The sequence below is a fragment of the Xiphophorus hellerii genome, chromosome 4, assembly GCF_003331165.1.
Source record: "Xiphophorus hellerii strain 12219 chromosome 4, Xiphophorus_hellerii-4.1, whole genome shotgun sequence".
Lineage (NCBI taxonomy): Eukaryota > Metazoa > Chordata > Actinopteri > Cyprinodontiformes > Poeciliidae > Xiphophorus > Xiphophorus hellerii.
Window position 1 is genome coordinate 13,423,840 of NC_045675.1, and position 18,293 is coordinate 13,442,132.

The 18,293-nt window shown below is 38.3% G+C and overlaps 1 protein-coding gene across 4 annotated transcripts in view; it reads left to right on the top strand.

Moving 5' to 3' along the window:
* The first annotated feature begins 953 nt into the window (after positions 1–953).
* LOC116718451 (CUB and sushi domain-containing protein 1) overlaps positions 954–18,293 on the top strand; it is a 431,730-nt gene continuing 414,390 nt past the window's right edge. For 3 of the 4 annotated variants that reach the window (XM_032560407.1, XM_032560409.1, XM_032560410.1), the window contains exon 1: positions 954–1,523. In XM_032560407.1, the coding sequence (XP_032416298.1) occupies positions 1,382–1,523 (142 nt within the window). In that variant the 5' untranslated portion in view covers positions 954–1,381. The remainder of the gene's footprint in view (positions 1,524–18,293) is intronic. The other variant, XM_032560408.1, reaches the window with a different exon arrangement.

Genomic DNA, 18,293 nt, shown 5'->3' on the forward strand with positions numbered 1-18,293 from the left:
GATTTATTTTCATATAGATAAATATTGAAATGAATCATGAGGATTATTCATAACCTGCCCCCCCTCCTCCTAAAAAGGAGAGTAAATATTTGCTCAAATGTGACATGAACAAAATGTTTGATGATTGAAGTTATTAAAGTAGGAGGCAACTTTTGAGTGTTGCTGTGGGGTTGGTAACAAGGGATGAATCCTCATCTCTACGCCACAAAGAGCTAAGAGGGATGTCAAAGGTTACATGGAGTCAAGGCCTTCGTTTCGCTGCTTTTCTAAGGACAAATTTAGAGCAACGTGTGAAGTGAAGCTGCTCTTGGCTGTCTTAGTGGCTCAGTCGGCTAATTCTTCATGATGCGTTTGTAGCATTGTAATCTTATTAGTGTGATCCTTCACACATGCCACCAGGGAGTTGGGATCAATAACTGGCTTGTGTCTCCCTGTGGGGTCTAGTCATACACACGCTATGATTATAGAAACAAAAGGCACAGGTGATGAGGAAAGTGGGATATTTGTTGCATATGTGTTGAACCTTATGGAGTTATTTGCTGATACGCTAAACTTTCCCCCGCATTAATTCAATGCTTTTGCGCCCCCATCTTTGTATTTTTCGCTTCTCCCCTCTCTGCATCCCATCTCCTCCCTTCCTTTTTTAATTTCCTGCCGCCCTCTGACCATCCCGCCTTTCACTCTTCAAATTAGCCTCATTCTCCTGTTTATAGCTCCTTTAATGCCTTGCTCCTTGACATTGTTCTCTTCTCTTCCCTTTTCACTTTTCTCACACTTCCCTTTCTTTTCTCTTCTCGCTCTTTTGCTTCAACCTTCCTGCCCTCGTCTTTCTTATTTCCCCTTCATTATCATTTCTGCCCCCTTTTCTGGTTTCCGCGCATATCTTCACCTGCTTTTCCTCTTCCTCTTCTCCAGGTTTCCCCCCCTCTCTCTTTTTCCCCGTCTCAGACCAACCTCTGCTTCTCCCTCTCCCCCCCTCCACCTCCACCAGTCTCAGTCGTTGCTGGCGCGCCGGGCTGTGCGGACCTATACCGACCATCTCTCTCCTCTCTTCCGCTGAATCTCTCCTTCTCTTCGCCTCTCTCCTTCGCTCTCTGCTATGACAGCTCACACCAGCGGCGTGCTGCCCGATCTTAGACCGTCAACCCGTCACCGGTTGCTGTCCTGTCCAAACATTAACATGGACATGTGCGAGAGGGATATTCGTGATTGATCTTTCTTTCTTTTCTGTTAATAAGGGGGGAAAAAAAGAGGAAAGGGGCTGCCTTTTTCTTTTTACCCCCCCCCCCCCCCCCACCCTCCGCTTCATTCAGCCAAGCAGAGCGGCAAGGTGGGGAGAGGACTTTAAAAAACAGCCAGCTTGGATTTATTTAGCAGCAAAATGATGGATTTGGGAGCGCCGGAGATGCTGCCGCCGCTGAGGAGGAGGAGGACGATCGGGAAGAAATCGGGGGGACTCAGACTCGACCTCCCGCTTCTCCTCCTGTTGGGGCTCCTCGTCGGGGATTTCTCCCCGTCCAGTGGTGAGTTTTTTTTTTATTTTTTATTTAGCGGATCTGCGTCTCGCATGCGAGCGGACCTGCGTAACTGTGTGAGGGCGCGAGTTGGAGGTTGCCACAGTGTTTTATATATATTTTTGAATTGTTGTTTTTTGACGTTGCGTGTGCGCGGATTCAAGAAGGTGACGCGTGGACCTCCGCAGCAACAGCCAGAGTCGGTATGTGAGGGTGACGGAGTTTCTACATGGAGGCTGGATGGGCGCGCGTGCGCGGGCGGAGTGTGATTGGCTGCGCACGCGCATTCAGGTCCGAGTCCTCTGCGTGTGTGTCTCGTCTTCGTGGCGGTGCGTGTTTGTGATACTAAAGCCCGCACAGTTTTGTGTTTGCGCATTCGAGAGGTGGGAGAGCGCTGCGCGGCCAAGTTGGACTCAGTGTTGCATCTGGAGCAGCGAGGGCCTCATATCCTCAGCAAAACCAACACAAGCCGCTCCAGAATGAATCACCACACCAGCCAAATCACATTTAGCATCTGCAAGAGTTAGAAATCCTCTCTGCTTGACAGCAGGCTCAGCCCGTGTTAGCCTTCTGTCTACAGACAGACAGGAAGGGATTTTCACGAGAGGAAATCCCGTGATCGGAGTTATTCGTGATTTTCGGTTCTCTCCGAGGTTGATGGTGGGGGCTGATGTTGTGCATCAGCGGTGATGCAGCAGGTGATGTGCACTGGAAGCTCCTGGAGTTCAGCTACGGAGAGAGATCAAGCAGAAAGTGTTAAATTTGTCAATGCCCTCTTTGTGAGGACTTCTCCTCAGTCCTGTTGAAAATGCTCGTCCCCCTCCAATAGTCTTTTAAACTTTCCCTCTCCACAAACAAGTTCATACGGAAGAGGATCAGGGCCACCGGAAAAACTTTTTTTTTTCGGTGGCCCTGATCCTCTTCCGTAAGTTCATCATCACCCTGAAATTAAGAAAGTGTTTTGAAAATCCTTTATAAGTCAATCAATCAATCAATCAAATTTTATTTGTATAGCACATTTCATCAGCAAGGCATTTCAAAGTGCTTTACATTATAAGTACCTACGTCTCAGTTGCAGTATTGTTTTTCCTGTCTTTTGATCTATTCTGAATAACATAGACTTACTTTGTGGTGTGTTTGTGTGTGTGAGAATGAGTGTGAGTATGTTTGGCATCTGTATCTGTATGCAGGCATGTATGCCAGCTGTCAGCCTGGAAATAAAGGGATTTGAGTGAAAGTGTGATTGAGGGGGAATCGTGTGCGTTGATGAATATGATAGAGGGTCTTTTAGGCTGTTTGTGATTGAAGCAACTGCTTCTTATCACCTGTGATTTAACTTCAAGTCCAATTTCTTTTTCTGAATGTGTATGTGCGTTTTCTTTCTCAGCTTATCTGCCATGAAATTTAAGATGGTCCAATTTTCACAAAAACGAGTTTTGAAATTGTTTGCTGTATTATATATTATATCTCCCTTTTTTAGAATCTACAAGACATGTGCATAAATTATTATATCATTGAAAAGTTAATTAATTTGCAGTTGAAACTCGTTAGATTCATTACGCTCAAAGAGATATTCCAGGTGTTTATTTGCATGACTATGACCCCAGAATCAGCTCCTCAAACATTTAAAGTATTATATATGTTTAATAAAATGTTTTTTTTTTTTTTAATATACTGAAACGTTACGTTATTGTAGAAACATGCAGAAGGCTGCTGACTTGGCAGATTTCTAAAAGTAATTTCTAAAGAAGCGTAAAACTCGGAATGCTTATCCCAGGTTATTAGTAGAAAGTTGAGTGAAAGGAAAAATGTTGGAGAAGAAGGTGAAGAAGCAGCTGGGATAACCACAGCAGTGAGAGGGTTGTACAGCAAAGCTCATAAGTCAGTGACTGGAGTGAGAAAGAGCCATATCTGGAATTTGGGCTACAACTGTTCAGGACTGTGTAAGGCCAGATAATGTCAGAGATTTCTTAGCTGGGCTAAAGAGAAATAAGACTTTATAGTTGCTCAGTGCTCCAATGCCCTTGTTTGTCATTAAAGTAAAAGTCCTGTAGTCTGGAAAAAGAGAGGAGAGGCACAGAATTTGAATTATCCAAACCCAGAGGGAAGCCTTTGAGGAGCCATGTCATGTGCTGGTGTTGGTCCACTGTTACTTTTTTCAAGTCCAAAGTCAGCGCAGCCATGTTCCAGGAAATCTTTAGAGCCCTCCATGCTTCCCTGTGCTGATCAAATTTATCAAGATGCTAATTTCGTTTTCCAGTAGCACTTCGAGCCACACACACTGCTTAAAGCACCAAAACTTGGCTTACATACTTTCACTAAGCTAATATTTTTGTATTAACATTAATTCTAATATTCACGAAAATAGTTTTATACTACCCATAATCTTAGAAATAGATGACTGAAATAAATGTCTCTGGGTGCAATGGATCCATGTATGAGCTTCACCTTTACCAGAATTGAATTAGTGAAATAAATTCACTTTCCAAAGATATTGAGATTTATTGAGACGCTCCTGTATATTAGATTAGGCTGCTCTGAATTTACAGTAAATATGAAGTAACCTGTTCAGTCCATCACTAAATGGAGCACGATAATGGTAATAAATAAAGCCTTTCAGATAATGTCTTACACAATGTGAGACAACATACGAGAAAATTAAAGGGCATCCAGACATCTGGCGAGACAGAAGGGAGGGTGGCAATAATTAATTTAGTCAAACCTCAAACCGCAAATGGCTGCCAGCCTTTTAGACAGTGTAAATGACATCACACTGCAAGTTTTAACAGTCAAGTCATTATTGATGTTCTGCAAATGTCTGCTAAAGATGTCACAGAAACCTAAAGCCTTGCCCAATTCCTTAACAGGAAAAGATGTTTAAGCTCATTGAAGTAGCTTTTTTTTACAAGATTATTAGGTAAATAAAATGAGCCTAACAATATCAAAATATTAAGTTTAGAAATATAAATGCGTAACGTAACATAAAACACAATATTATGCTGAAAACAGTTTTATGCTCAATACAAGCCTATCATTATGAAAACAAAAGAAACATTGTTGGCGTTTCATTGAAGCATTCACACATTTTCAGTCATTTGTATTAAAATAACCTCCGTCTACCCATCAACAGGTTGTCCGCATGTCCAGCTGTGATCATAATTCCCATTAAACCCAGCTAGTGCTAATATAATTGATATATCGTTAACTGCACTCTACAGGGGATTGGACAAAAGGCACTTTTGGAACACACACACACACACACAGACACACACATCTGACAATAACATGCCTGAGATTTTAGACTCCCACTGGGACTATGAAGCACTTGGTTAATCACTTGGGCACACACTCACTTTACTAAACACACTCACACTACCTGACACACGGGACATCCCAATGACATATTTCTGTTCCGTTTTCAAAGTGAGGAGTGGTAAAAGGTCTGCTTTTCAAAGCTTTCTAAAGTTTATAAGGACACTTAGACCCAAACGCACGTATTTACATGCACACGCACCCAAACAAACTAAAGTGCATGCACAAGGTGACAATTAGCTGACATTGAATCAATGCCAAACAACAAGATATTGGAACTAGCTGCCTGTCCTCCTGCTTGGCATACTAATATCACACATGGGAGGGACACACAAGCATGTACACCCACGCATCAACACACACTGGCTTTGTGAAGACAGTTAATTAAAAAAGAGGTGGCTGCCTGATACAAATTCAACAATACACAACACAAGGGGAAGCGGGTGTACAGGTGGAGTGATCAGTGCCAAGGTACAATTATGTTTTAAAAAAAAAAGACCAAAATAGGACAAAGGAGGTGCAGCCTGCTTCTAGAAATTTGGCCTCACACGAGGCTTTTATAATCTCACACACAAAAATATGAAATGTAATTTAGGTGTATTTATGCAGGGGGGGGGGGGATCCCATACAAAGAAACAACTGATTTTAACTGAATCGTCCGTGTCGCTACCATTGGAACATCAACAATACAACAACCAAATGTTGTAAAGTGTTATTGGGCCATTTTTGTAAAGATGAAATTTTAATTAGGATTCAATTACTTCCTGCTATTGGGATGTAAATTTGATGTGACAGAGACATAATTTTTGTTTTCGTTTATTTTGCCACCAGGCACAGTGTAGGAGTTGATCAGGGAGATGTAAAAAAAATTAAAACCGTACAGAGGGAAAACGGCAACAAAGAGCGTCATCCTTCAAAACCAAGTCTGCATTAAATCCATTCCGATTAAGTTGTTTATGTCGTTAAATGTGGACTCTTTACATTCCTTTCAATTCACTGAATAACGTAGTTATATCAGCTTATTATACATAAATGACAATGAAAATTAACATGGAATAATTCTTAAATTTTATTGCTTCCTCTTACTAGCAAAATGTTTTCTTCTTTAAGTTAACATTTTTATTTTTGGTAATAATTAGTTTTTAGTCATACCATAAATTATTCACACCTTAGTTTTAGAATAAATTTTTTTAATGAACTAATACATTTGATTCTTATGGGTGTCTCACAAATATGTTTTAAAACATTGAAGTATAAGAAATCAAAGGATTTATTTTTCCAGACCATCTTTTGGTATTTTGACCACTAATGTTTGTCGACCAGCTCCAAAACCTTGAGGTTGGAGCGTTTACTTGCCTTTTTTCCTCCATCACAGATTTTTTTCTGGCAGTGCAACTACAAATCTTTGTCATATTTCCTTTCAGAAGAAACACAGTAAAATTAAAAGATTACTTTACACCTAAATCAGGGAAGTTAATACATCTGGACCAATAATAATGTGAGAGGCTCTTTTTACTAATCTATTTTTCCATTGCATCTAATTTGGTTTATGTAACACATCCAACCGACAGATCCCACATAAACAATCAGAAGAATGGTTTGTTTTCATTTAAGACATCATTTTTAAACTGACTATTGTCACTGATCCAGGATTTTAACTTTTTCTTTTCTGAACGGTGTCCTAGCAATACTGTTTTATCCTCTTGTGTCACATCTCATGACCTTTTTCTGTGTGTGACAGATGAAAATATAGATCCAAGTAAAGACTCATTCCAGCTTTTATTCATATATTTCCCAAAAATCATTTATGCTAATAAATTTGAATTGAATATTCTCTTATGTACGACCAAATTTGATGGATTGTGAACCGTGTTTTTTAGATAATGAATTTAGTTTTTTGTGCCCAACATTGTTTAACATTACGGGTCATGTTAAAAGGTTCTACATAAACAAATCAAAGTGAAATAAACATGTTTTTAATGAAGTCGAGGCATTTAAATCTGGCTACTAGTAGAATGTAAGTAAATAGACAAATTGAGGCACAAGTAAACTTATAAAAGATTCTTTGATTATTTGTTAAAAAAAATACACTTTGCACCTTGTCTCTCTTACTTTCCTTTTCACAGTTATCCACTACTTTGTGTTGGTCTATTACATACAATCCCAATAAAAAATTATCTTTGTGGTTGTAAAATGACAAATTGTAAACATGTCCCATAGGTATGAATACTTTTGGAAGGCCTTGTATCTCAAAAGACAAATTAGTCAGAATATCTGTTCTGGTTAATCTCTTTTCTGCATATTGTCATAATGGTAGAAGGATGCCTTTATGGATTTTAGATGCTTTTGAGACATTTGACACTTTGTGAACAAAATGTCACTCAGTAATTTAGCAAATATTTAAGATTTTTTTTATTTATTAAGAATATTAAGAGGTTATTCTTTTGCTGAAGTATACACAGCATGTAGCAGAAAGACCTCACTGTGGGCGGTCTGCGTTCCTGCCCACCAGTCTTCGACACCAGCCACCTGAACGTTGACCGGTCGTTCAAACAAGATAACTTGGACTGCGGTGTGCTTGATGGTTTTCACATTTCCTGCCCTTTATATTTCAGTGGGATTCATATCTGAGCTTTAACTCTGCCATTTCCATTAACCCTCCATTTCTGCTTTTTAAAGCCATTCCTTGGTGGATTTCCTTGTGTGCTGTGGATCATTATTCTGTTTAAAGGTCTGCTTCCTCTTCAGCTATTTTCAGGCAGCCTTTGATGTGACGAAGAAGGTTTGGTTGAATCAACAAATGCAAGCTTCCCACCCCCTCAGGCAGTGACATTTACCCCACTATGCTTAAAAGCATTGGATTTATTTCTTTAAAATCATTGTGGTTTTCATCAAAACATGTATAATACCAGGCCATCCTAATTTATTGGGATCTTTGTTTTGATTTTCCTGATAATTTTTTGAAGGGTTACAGTTATAAACAAGTGACCATAAATGTCCAGCACTTGCATAAGACATCTTTTACGTATCTTTATAGAATATAATTTAAGTCTCCTGGATTGGTGCGTTTATGTGACTTTTGTTTATTTACCAATGATGCATCGATTGTTTCTTTGGTTTTTTTAGAACCATGGTTTTAGCTTTTTCTTACTAGTAATAGCACATTTTTTTTGCAAAGTTTAAAGGGGAAAATTAGCTCTTTGCAACAATTGCTGCTCACTTTTAGTGATTAGTAGGATGCTTAGAGGCTTCCGTAAAAGTATGTGTTGCCATCTTCAAATACGATTTAAAATTTGGTAAGGTAATGACATAAATTATGAAGATATATGAATTTTTATAAAGCAATAATTTGACATTTTAGTGTGCAGACAAAATGATAAAAATGAATTTTTATTGAACAGCTAACACTTAAAACAACAGAGGAAAGTTTGTTTATACTTTTAAATATTATGTTAAACACATTTTATTTTATTTTGAGAAATGGAGAAACGTTCAGTGACATATGGTGGATTTTTGCACTTTGGGAGCTGTGAAAATAAAGACAGAAAAATACTAATAAACTTAAATGCAAAACTATTCACACTATTCACTAGTATATTTAAACAAAAAAACCCAGCATTTTACTTTTGCCGGGAACTAGAGATCTGATTTTAATTTATCAAAAGAATTTGTGTAAAAGGCTAAAATTTAGGGTGATGGCAGGGAGGCCTTCCAGGCTCAAGGTTCGGTACCATTAAAAGATTGAGATAATTGGTCAAAATACCATTGAAATCAGGCTGCTTAGTAATTACAATTGAAGCAGGATTTCATTTTTTAATGTTTTTGTAAATATTTGAGTAGACTTTAAATCATTTTTACAAGTTATGTTTTGAATGAAATGTAAATAAACATATACATTACTTTTCAAAATTAATGTAATTTTTTTGAGATGCCCGACTTATTTACTTATGAAAACAAATTTTTATTTTTATTATTCTATTTTTTAAAAATTGGTCAGCTCAGAGTTTTATAATCAGACTGTTGGAAGCAGCTTAAAAGTACATTTCTAGCATTTGGACTTACTTACTGTGTTAAAGAGCATTTTAACTGTTTAAGTTATTTTTCAAACCTTACAGCAAGTTTCCCCCACAGTGTGTTATAAGCCCACCAGGCTAAGCGTAATTTATTTATATACACCTGTATCAGTGATTTAAAGACAGGATAAAGAGTCTCTTTGGCGAAATGATTGGTAGCACAATGGCAACATAGCAACACATAGCGAGACTGAAGCCAGGTGTATCCTGTCGGTCTACATCTTCAGCAAATGAAGTGACAAGTCATAGATAAAGGATTAAAAAACACTTTAATTACGATGAAACAACTGAAGTGCAAAAAACTGATAATTATATTAATTGTGTTTTCTTACGTTTGTGTTTTTTAACGACTTAATAGTTGGTGTTTAAGTATTGTCTTCCAATATCTTATAAAAACCTGGTTATATTTTCAAATTTTCTGCCAACTTTAAACATTTTTTAATTCAAAAACATGGCAGCTCTACTGAGTTTAGCTAGTTTTCTGAGGGAAAACGTTCAGAGCTCACAGGTTGTAATAGTAGCAGTGTGTGGGGTGCTGTGGGTATTTGCTAGGAATTCAGTGGGAATGTGTTTGCTTTTAACTTCCTGTGGTCTCTGTATGAGAAACCTGGGAATGCTTAGCCGTAGCTTTTAATTGTGTGAGGAAGAGATGTGCTATAAGAGTCACACGCGCTCAGACAAACTCATGCTGCAGGTGGTGGAAGAAAAAATTTCTGTTCGACGTTTTCAGGTGCTTGTGTTGTAATTGATCCTCCTTAGTCACACCAAAGACAGAGCGCATTTTAAACAAACGGAGCTTGGCAAAGAGCAAAGGAGACTCTTCTCACCGAGTACTGATGATTTTCAGGCACTTGAGAGTGCTTCTGGCTGTCCAGTGAGATGAGCAAAAACACACACACACACAGTCTTCAGTACAGCTAACTAGCACATCGTACACAGTTCAACAGAGCAAAGGGTCTGCGTTTGATCTGTGGTCAAAAGAAAAATATGGATATGTGGAGATATTTAATAAATTGTGGAAGCAATGTTTTTTTTAATCCCAGATCTAGATTTCAAAATCACATCCAGAACATAGAAAATAAATTCAAATTAGCCGTCAAAGAGCAAATAAGGAATATACCATTAAAACATGGTTCATTTTTATGATTCTAGCGTGTGATCCTTGAGTTAATTGACTTAATATTTTGTTGAAGTTACACAGGTTTTAAAAAGAGCCATGGCCTACATAGAGTACGCTTACGCAGGGGAAGAGGACAGTGAGGGGAATACTGGGACAGAAAAACGGGGAATGTGTGTGAATACAGAGAAAGCGATTGAGGCAGAGAAGAAAGGCAGTATGCTAAAGAGAGATTGAGCATGAGAGGAGGGGAGAGGCACTTGAATGTAGGAGGAGACAACACAAAAGGGAAAATGAAAATGTATTCCTGAATAGATGCAATTAATCAGGAATGACTTTTCCATCTTGCATTACTCAGTTCTTAATGTCGGGCATAAACTAATGACATCATAATCCTGTCGCGCCCAAATTTATTGCTTAGATACGTGAGGAAAATTCACTAAAGTGACCCAAAGGCATATACAAACAGGGCCTTAAAATGTGGGGATATTAATGACTGGACTCAGATATTTAATTCTGGCAATAAATACTACATTATTTATTGAACTCTCTATATGTTCATGATTGAAGTGAGGAAAGAAAGAAAAATATACAGATGAGAAAATAAAGGAAAATATACTGACCCATCCAATAAATTAGAATATTATTGAAATATCCATTTATTTCAGGAACTTTATCACTACTCCTTATAGGTAAATGTTTCAGTAAAATGAACATTGTTTTTTCTTTTTATTCTATGAACTACTGACAACGTGTCTCTAAAATTCAAAGCAAAAATGTAGTACGGTATTTATTTGCAGAAAATGAAAAATGGTCAAAATAACTAAAAAGATGCTGTGCTTTCAGACCTCAAATAAAGCAAAGAAAACAAGTTTATGTTCATTTAGAAACAACAATACTAATGTTTTAACTCAGGATGCGTTCAGAAATCAGTATTTGGTGGAATAAGCAGGAGGTTTTTAATGGGGCTGCAGTGCAGTGGGCTTCTCATTTTTTCCAGAGCTCTATGTTACACAAAGATGGACATTTGAAAGTATTTATTTCTGTTAAATTTGATGATTTTTTCCCAATAGGTCATAAAAACATGACATTTAAAATCAAAACATTACCAGAATGGTAAACTTTTTTAAAACAGAAATCTGGCCTTAATGGAAAGTATGTTCAATACCTGCTTTAAGGTTGTTATTTTCAATAGGTATTTTAATAAATCTGATCTGTTAATAAGGTCATTGACTATCAAAAAAGCTTAAAGTAAGTTCGAAACCTGACATAATTAACCTTATAAATGTGTTGTTGTCGACAGCCTTGAGGTTTGCTGGTCTGTTATGCACGGCTAGTAGCATCTAGTTTCATTTCGGTGTCTTTAATTTTTTCATCTTATCCCATAAATGTCCTGTTTGAACAGATGACAACACTGCATGCACCTAATAAGCAGTGTGTTGCCTAAATTCCTGCAGCATCATAATACAAGTAACAGTACGCCCTTAAAACTCATTTAATCCTTCCACTTCAGGAGCAGTTGTGGCTGTTTTTCTGCACCTTGTGCTGATGCCTCGCTGTGGTGGGAGTTGACGGTTATTTCATAACACACTGGATTACTCAGCCAGCCAACTCTAAAAATAAGCATGAAATGAACCTCTTAAATGGAGCTCATAATGAAAGATTGGGTGGTGTGACTACAAGACATCCATGAAAACCAATATCCAAATTTAATTTGACAGATTATTCAGAACATCAACAGCTATGGAACGTTTTCACCAATTTCAGTAAAGTACATAATTTCCATTTCTTTCAGTTCGTTTGCTGTGTTAATGGTAGTGGAATGAATTATTGTAGCTTTGGTTCAAGAAGTAAATACTCCACGCACATATCGATTTGCATTTGCATGCAGCTGTCGTACAGACTGTTTAATTCAGAGGTTGCTCGTGACCAGCAGGACCTCCAAGTCTGTAGGCAGCATGATTTAATTTCTTGGGAATAGTCGTGGTGTAGTTAAGCAAATGCATTCCTTCTGCCATCACCATAGTGGCTCCAACCACTTACCTTTAAATTTAGCCTTCTGGTCGTAATATTGATCTTATTTTGCTAGTTTAAGATACGGGTCTGATGTAAAGGATCCTTGTAGAGCCGCACAATAGAAATACATTGTGCAATTGTAATTTTTAAAAGAAGAAAAACAAACTTTTGCCAGGTTAAAGTTATAAAAGTTAAAGTTAGTTAATTATGATGGGATAAACACTTTGTTTGTAGTCGGGCCAGGTTGAATTTTGCTGGAGGAATTGAAGTCTTAAGACAGTACAAAAAGTTTTACTGTGGAAAGAGTAGAAATTATTGCAACTTTCTGTTTTACATCTGGAAATGTGTGTATTTGGAGCTGTTGTCCAATGAATCTAAAGGCTAATGTCTCTGTTATTGTAGCACTTTTGTTACATTATTTCTGCCTTGGCACCGCTCTTTAGCATGACATTTTATATCAGCTGTAGGCTAATAGCTGGCTAACGGGTTAACATTAAGCAGGCTAATGTGTCTGTTAATGTTATATTAGTGTTATTTCAGTTTTTCTCACGCTTAGTTCCATGGTTTAAGGGCAGAGTGAGTCTGGGCTTTTGACTCTGTTTGAGCATACCTCCACTTTTTGTGAGAGTGTGTTGGGAAAAGGTGCAAACTCTGTTCCTTGTGTGTGTGCGTGGGTGTGTGGGTGTGTGTGTGTGTGTGCACTCAGTGTATGGAGCCAATGAGATACATTTCCATTTCAAAGCAACGAGTCAGCAGCAGGAGAAGCTACTTTCATCCGTTAATGTGATTTCAGGGGAAGAGCGAGACAGTGAGACACACGTGGAGGGAAATACTGTACATAGAGCCTCTGTAATCATTTCTCTACAGTTTAGCAAGGGGGCTGATATTGTTTAGTTTGTGTTTCAGTCCCCCATTCTCCTGTCTTTCTCTATTTCTGCCTGTGTGTTCTGCCTTACCTATCAAAACAGGTCATGGTTTTAATGCTCTTTCACTAAGATGAACAACTTTGCTACTCAAAAAACAAAAAAACGAAACTGCACGAGGCTTGTTTTAAATGTGAGAAATTGTTTTAAAGGGAAAAAAGAGCCTGTGCCGCTTGTAGCTTGGTGTTTGTGTCAGCCTTCAAGCAAAAATTGCTCCCAGTTTTAGGTTAGAACAGGGAGTGTTAGAGAGCGAAGCGAGGGGATTACTTTGTGCTCGGGTGCCTTTTTGTGTGTAAATGTCCACACGTAAGCTAAAAGTGTGTGCCAGTGTGTCTAAGCGTCGTGTGTGAGCACAGCTTTTCTATGTGCACCCATGCGAGAGCCGTATAGGCTGCATTTCACAATGTTACAGTGCTGCAAGTGGAGAGCAAATTTGTTTGTTTTAAATATATGTATGTGAATCAGTGTCTCTAGCTTGCATGCGTGAGTGTGTTTGCGTGTCCGAGTGTGTCCATGTGAAAGAATTTAAACTGTTTATTTTCATAATGTACGGACATTTGCCTGTGGAAGTGAACAGAAATGTGGCGAAGGATACCACATTTTTCAAATGTTTTATTTTGTGTAGTTTATTTAAATGTTGTTTTTATGGTGAAGCACTGGTTTATGACCTGTGAAAGGTGTTATATAAATAAAGTTTATCAGTGTTGTTGTTGTCAGTAGAAGAAGCTGTACATGGTAATTCAACGTATTTCTTGTCCACCTTATTGCAGTGATTTTTTTGTATGTGGGGTTGTGTTCATGCATTTTCAACGAGCGTGTGTTTGTGTGTTTGAGTATGAATGCGTTTGCCACAGGCTATCATTGCTCCAGTAGCATCGTTCTTATTCTATCCATTTTTAATGATCGGTAATGGTCGCTAGCAGTGTCGAAGCTACATTTTAAGGAGGCAGCAAAAACGGTCCCATGGCGCCCAAAGCTACCAAGACGGAGGAGGCAGAAGAAGGGAAGCTGAAACTGGAAAGAGGTTTTAAATAAGGGTTCCTTGGGATATAACTGCAATGGTCTCATGGCACACTGTGTCACTGCTTTACAGCCCTACATGGCGGACAGCGTGTGAAGAAGAGCGAGGAGGTGAGAAAACGGCCAGCAGGCTTTCTGACTGGAAGATTTAGTGGCTAAATGATCGGCTGGTTGTTAAATTGATTGACTGACTTGCTAGCTGATTGGTTGTGTTACAGGCTGGCTACGTGACTGACTGAGGCAGGCACTGATCTGTGGGAGGATTTTTACAAGGTACCTTTGTAACAGCTGAGTAAGAAAGGACATATGAGAGCCAGAGGAATGCTTGGTCTCTAAACTGTTTTTAATCTCTGTAAACTAAAGGTTTAGAATTAGTTTCCAGGGTCCAAAGGCCAGGGTTGGTTCTTCGCATGTAATGGCTTTTAAATTGTTTCTTGTTAAACTTAAATTTTATTTGTTCCCATTAGAAACCACAATGGGGTTTATTGGCAATGATTCCTTATTTCTGCCCACCCTTTAGGGAAATATCCAGATTCTGTCAGCTGAAATTCAGTGGAATCAAACTTGAATCAAATTTAATTCAGTTGTATTAAACTAAGCTAGATTTCACTGGGCTTTCTGAACTATTTATCAACACAAATGAAGAAAATGTGTTGGACTTCAGATGTTTTTGCTACACTGTATGGATAGGAGATCAAAGATATGATTTGGTTTGGAGAAAGAGGCTGCAGTGCACGAAAGAGAGGCAAATCAAAGGAAAGAGGAAGAGCCTGGCACTGTGATAAAGAAATAACAAAGGGTGGGTTGTAAAAGCCTTGAATACTGGAGCGGTAGCAAAGCCAACAACACGCATGTGCACACAAAGCTGTATAAAAACTGATTTTGCGGTGTCCTTTACAGACCATTAAATCCAAACAATGTCAGTCGCTTCTCTCTCTCTGACAAATGATGGCTAAATAACACATCTTTTCTGTCTGTCTTCTTGCCTGAGTGCTTGCTGATCTGAAATCAATCGAACAGACTCTAACGGCGTGGGAAGGCCACAGCAGGAAATCCCTGAAGTTGGCATTTGAAAAGGTGGGACGGTCAAACCACACCGATTTCCATTCCCGGTGTGTCAGATACATGACATCAGCAACAAGAAGCAACACCTGAGGCAGTGTGGGATTTGGAGAACAAACTCTCCATTATTATTGAGGATTATTTGTAGAATAAATAATTCTCAAAGTATGCGTTGTGTCTCCAAATCAGGAAAAACCTGACACTTTATGTCACCAGCATTGGCTAAGGATGACTAACTGTGATGAACAACAGTAAATTCATTTTGATTTGTTTTTCCTAACTCTGCTTTGCTTTCAAATTCTGGCGCAGACTGACAGGCAAAGCACACAATCATAGATTAGACAGTAACTTGTTCCTAGTAGGAGTTTTAAATTCTCACTTCTTGCATGTCAAGAATCAATCAGTTTTTTGTTCCCCATTTTTTTTCTTTGCTTCTGTCACCAATCTTCTCTTCTTTGTCCCTCTTCACCTTTTCTTTTTCCTGACTCTGACTCCTCTCTCTACATTTTCTTTTTGCTTAATGTGTCAGCCTGCTGCCTTTTCTTTTCCCCTCCCTTCTCCTGCCTATTTCCTCTCCGTCTGACCATGCTTCTCCCCTTTTCCTCTTCTGTCCTCCCACCTCTTTAACTTTCCTCCTTTCACTCCTCACATTCCTCCCCACTTTTTTGCCATGTCTATTCCTCCTTCCCATTCTCTCTCTCTCCCTATTTCTCTCTCTGCCCTTTTCGGATCCTTTGATTAGGTTGTTGGCATTTTCATTGAGATGTCTATATATCCACTGAAATAACTCCTCTGTCACAATCTCATCTGCCCTCTATCTACTTTGTCTCTCCGTCTCTTCATTTTCTATTTGTGTTCTGCAGAGTTCCCTCCTAATCTCCTCATAACCCTTTTATTTTCTCCTTTTGTCATCTTCCTGCTGCCTTGTTCCTCTCATTTCCTCTTTTTCTCAATCCCTCATTTTTTTTTATCCCAACCTCTCATTTTCCTTGCTTTTTAACTCTCATTTCTGACTTCTTTTTTTCCTAAGCCACATTATAGGTCATTCATTTAAATGTCAAATGGCCACATCAACCAGAGTTGGTATTATAAACAGCTTTTTGGTTGGTAACACAGGAAGAGAGATGCAGGAAGCGAAAGAGTAAGACAGAATGAGTGTGTGATTATCATGACTGGGCTGATGCTGCAGTTTTCTTGTGTTTCTGGCAGCGAACATCAAGAGAAAGATGTCTGAGAATGGATAGAAGTGTTTGAAAATGATTAGCAATGTGGGGTGGATGTAAGGAGAGGGAGAGAATGAGTTGGCTTTTAGAGAGAAAAAAGGAGGGGAGAAAAGAGAAGTTAAAGGGAGAAGACAAGGAGATGAGGCAGGACAGGAAAAGGAGGATAATGATAAAAATGAAGAGAAAAGGATAGGGAGAGGCTGCTTGTCTACATGCCTCTAATCTGTTGATGGTCGAGGAGAAGCAGACAATAACCTATTATCTCTGCAAGACTTAGCTGTCGCTGCTGCAGTATGCTAGATGGCAGATTGTCTGTGCTAAAGCAGCTTACATCCAGTGAAACCCATACAGGAACTTTAACAGGCAGATGATGTGATATCACTACGCACAAATATATATACACAACCATGTACTGTATATACGGCTCTTGGAAAAAATAAGAGACCACTTAAAACTATCAGCTTCTCTGATTTTACTTTTTACATGTACTGTATATGTTTGAGTTAAATTAATATTGTTTTTTTATTCTATGAACTACTGACAACATGTCTCTGAAATTTATTTGCAGAAAATGAGAAATGGTGAGAATAACAAAAAGGAAGCAGAGCTTTCAGACCTCAAATAATGCAAAGAAAACAAGTTTATATTCATTTAGAAACAACAACACTAAGGTTTTAACTCAGGAAGAGTTCAGAAATCAATATTTGGTGGTCTTAATTTTTTATTTTTTTCCAGAGCTGTTTATACGCACCACAATGGTATTCAAAAGTTCGTTTATTTCAGTAATTGAATTCACTAAGTGAAACACATTGCATAGATAATTACACACAGACTGATGTTTTCAAGCCTTTATTTCTGCTATTTATGATTATTTTAAGACTAATAGAAACACATTTAACATTACAATATTAGCCCAGACCAATAATAGTAATAAACATAATATTACAGAAATGTGGGCTAATGGAAAGTATAGTTACCATCAGTTTAAAGGTTCTTTTCAAAAGGTGCCTTTAACCCTCCTGCCTTTAACAATATCTAAATTGTACGCAGTTCTTTAAATGTCATGTGATTAAATATTTTTGCCTATTTATCCATATGAACAGGAACTTTCAATATCTAGTAATTTATTTTCGCAATTTACCGTCTATTAAAAGAGTTTCTTATCAGATTAATTTCACTCCCTGCTACGGTGGGGGTGGAATTACCGTAATAACCCAATATTACCGTAATATCGACGTAATATCGTCTGAAAGCGCAACGTCTCCCCTTTCAGAAACCGTTGGAATATTTCAGATAGCGCAAAGTGTGGCAGAATTACGGTACCGCGAATTTGGCTGGATCGATGCCGATACGTTGGGTCTGTAAGGGTTGATCTGTCAACTGAGCTTTATTTGAATGAATATTCAAATTTATTGAATTAGAATATATTTGTATTGTTATGTTCAGGAAGCCAAGGTTTCTTTTTAACAGTGTCTTTCATCTTGTCTGTCTTTCATCGTCCTCTTGATGATACCCCATAGATTCTCCATTGAGGTGACGTTTCTGCTTTATTATGCACAGTTATGCCATGTTCTTGAAACCAGGTATTGGTACATTAGGCAGTGTGGTCCTAATGCAGTTTGAAATCAGCTTCTCTATAAAGCTTGTCAGAAGAAGGAAACATGAAGTGCTCTAAAATGTTCTTGGCAAATGGCTGTGGACTTTAGAAAACAAAGTGGATGTTGTGACTCCCCATATCTTTCATGACTGAGGAAATTTCACACTGGACCTTGAATGATTTGAATTCTGTGCCTTTCTCAAATTAATTAAAAATGTATATTAATCTAAGAAGAGGCTGAATTACTCCCTACTGTAAGTAAGATCCTCCTGTCATTGGGTCCGGTTCTGGATGGGCCTAACATAAGGAAATATGAGCGTTGTTGTCCGTGTCCCAGATATGTCTGTGTGGTGAAACTCTTATTTCAGCTGCAGTCCAAGCCTTGTGAAACTCCCCAAAACTATTGAATAGGCTTTTCTTCACAGTCCTTTAACGC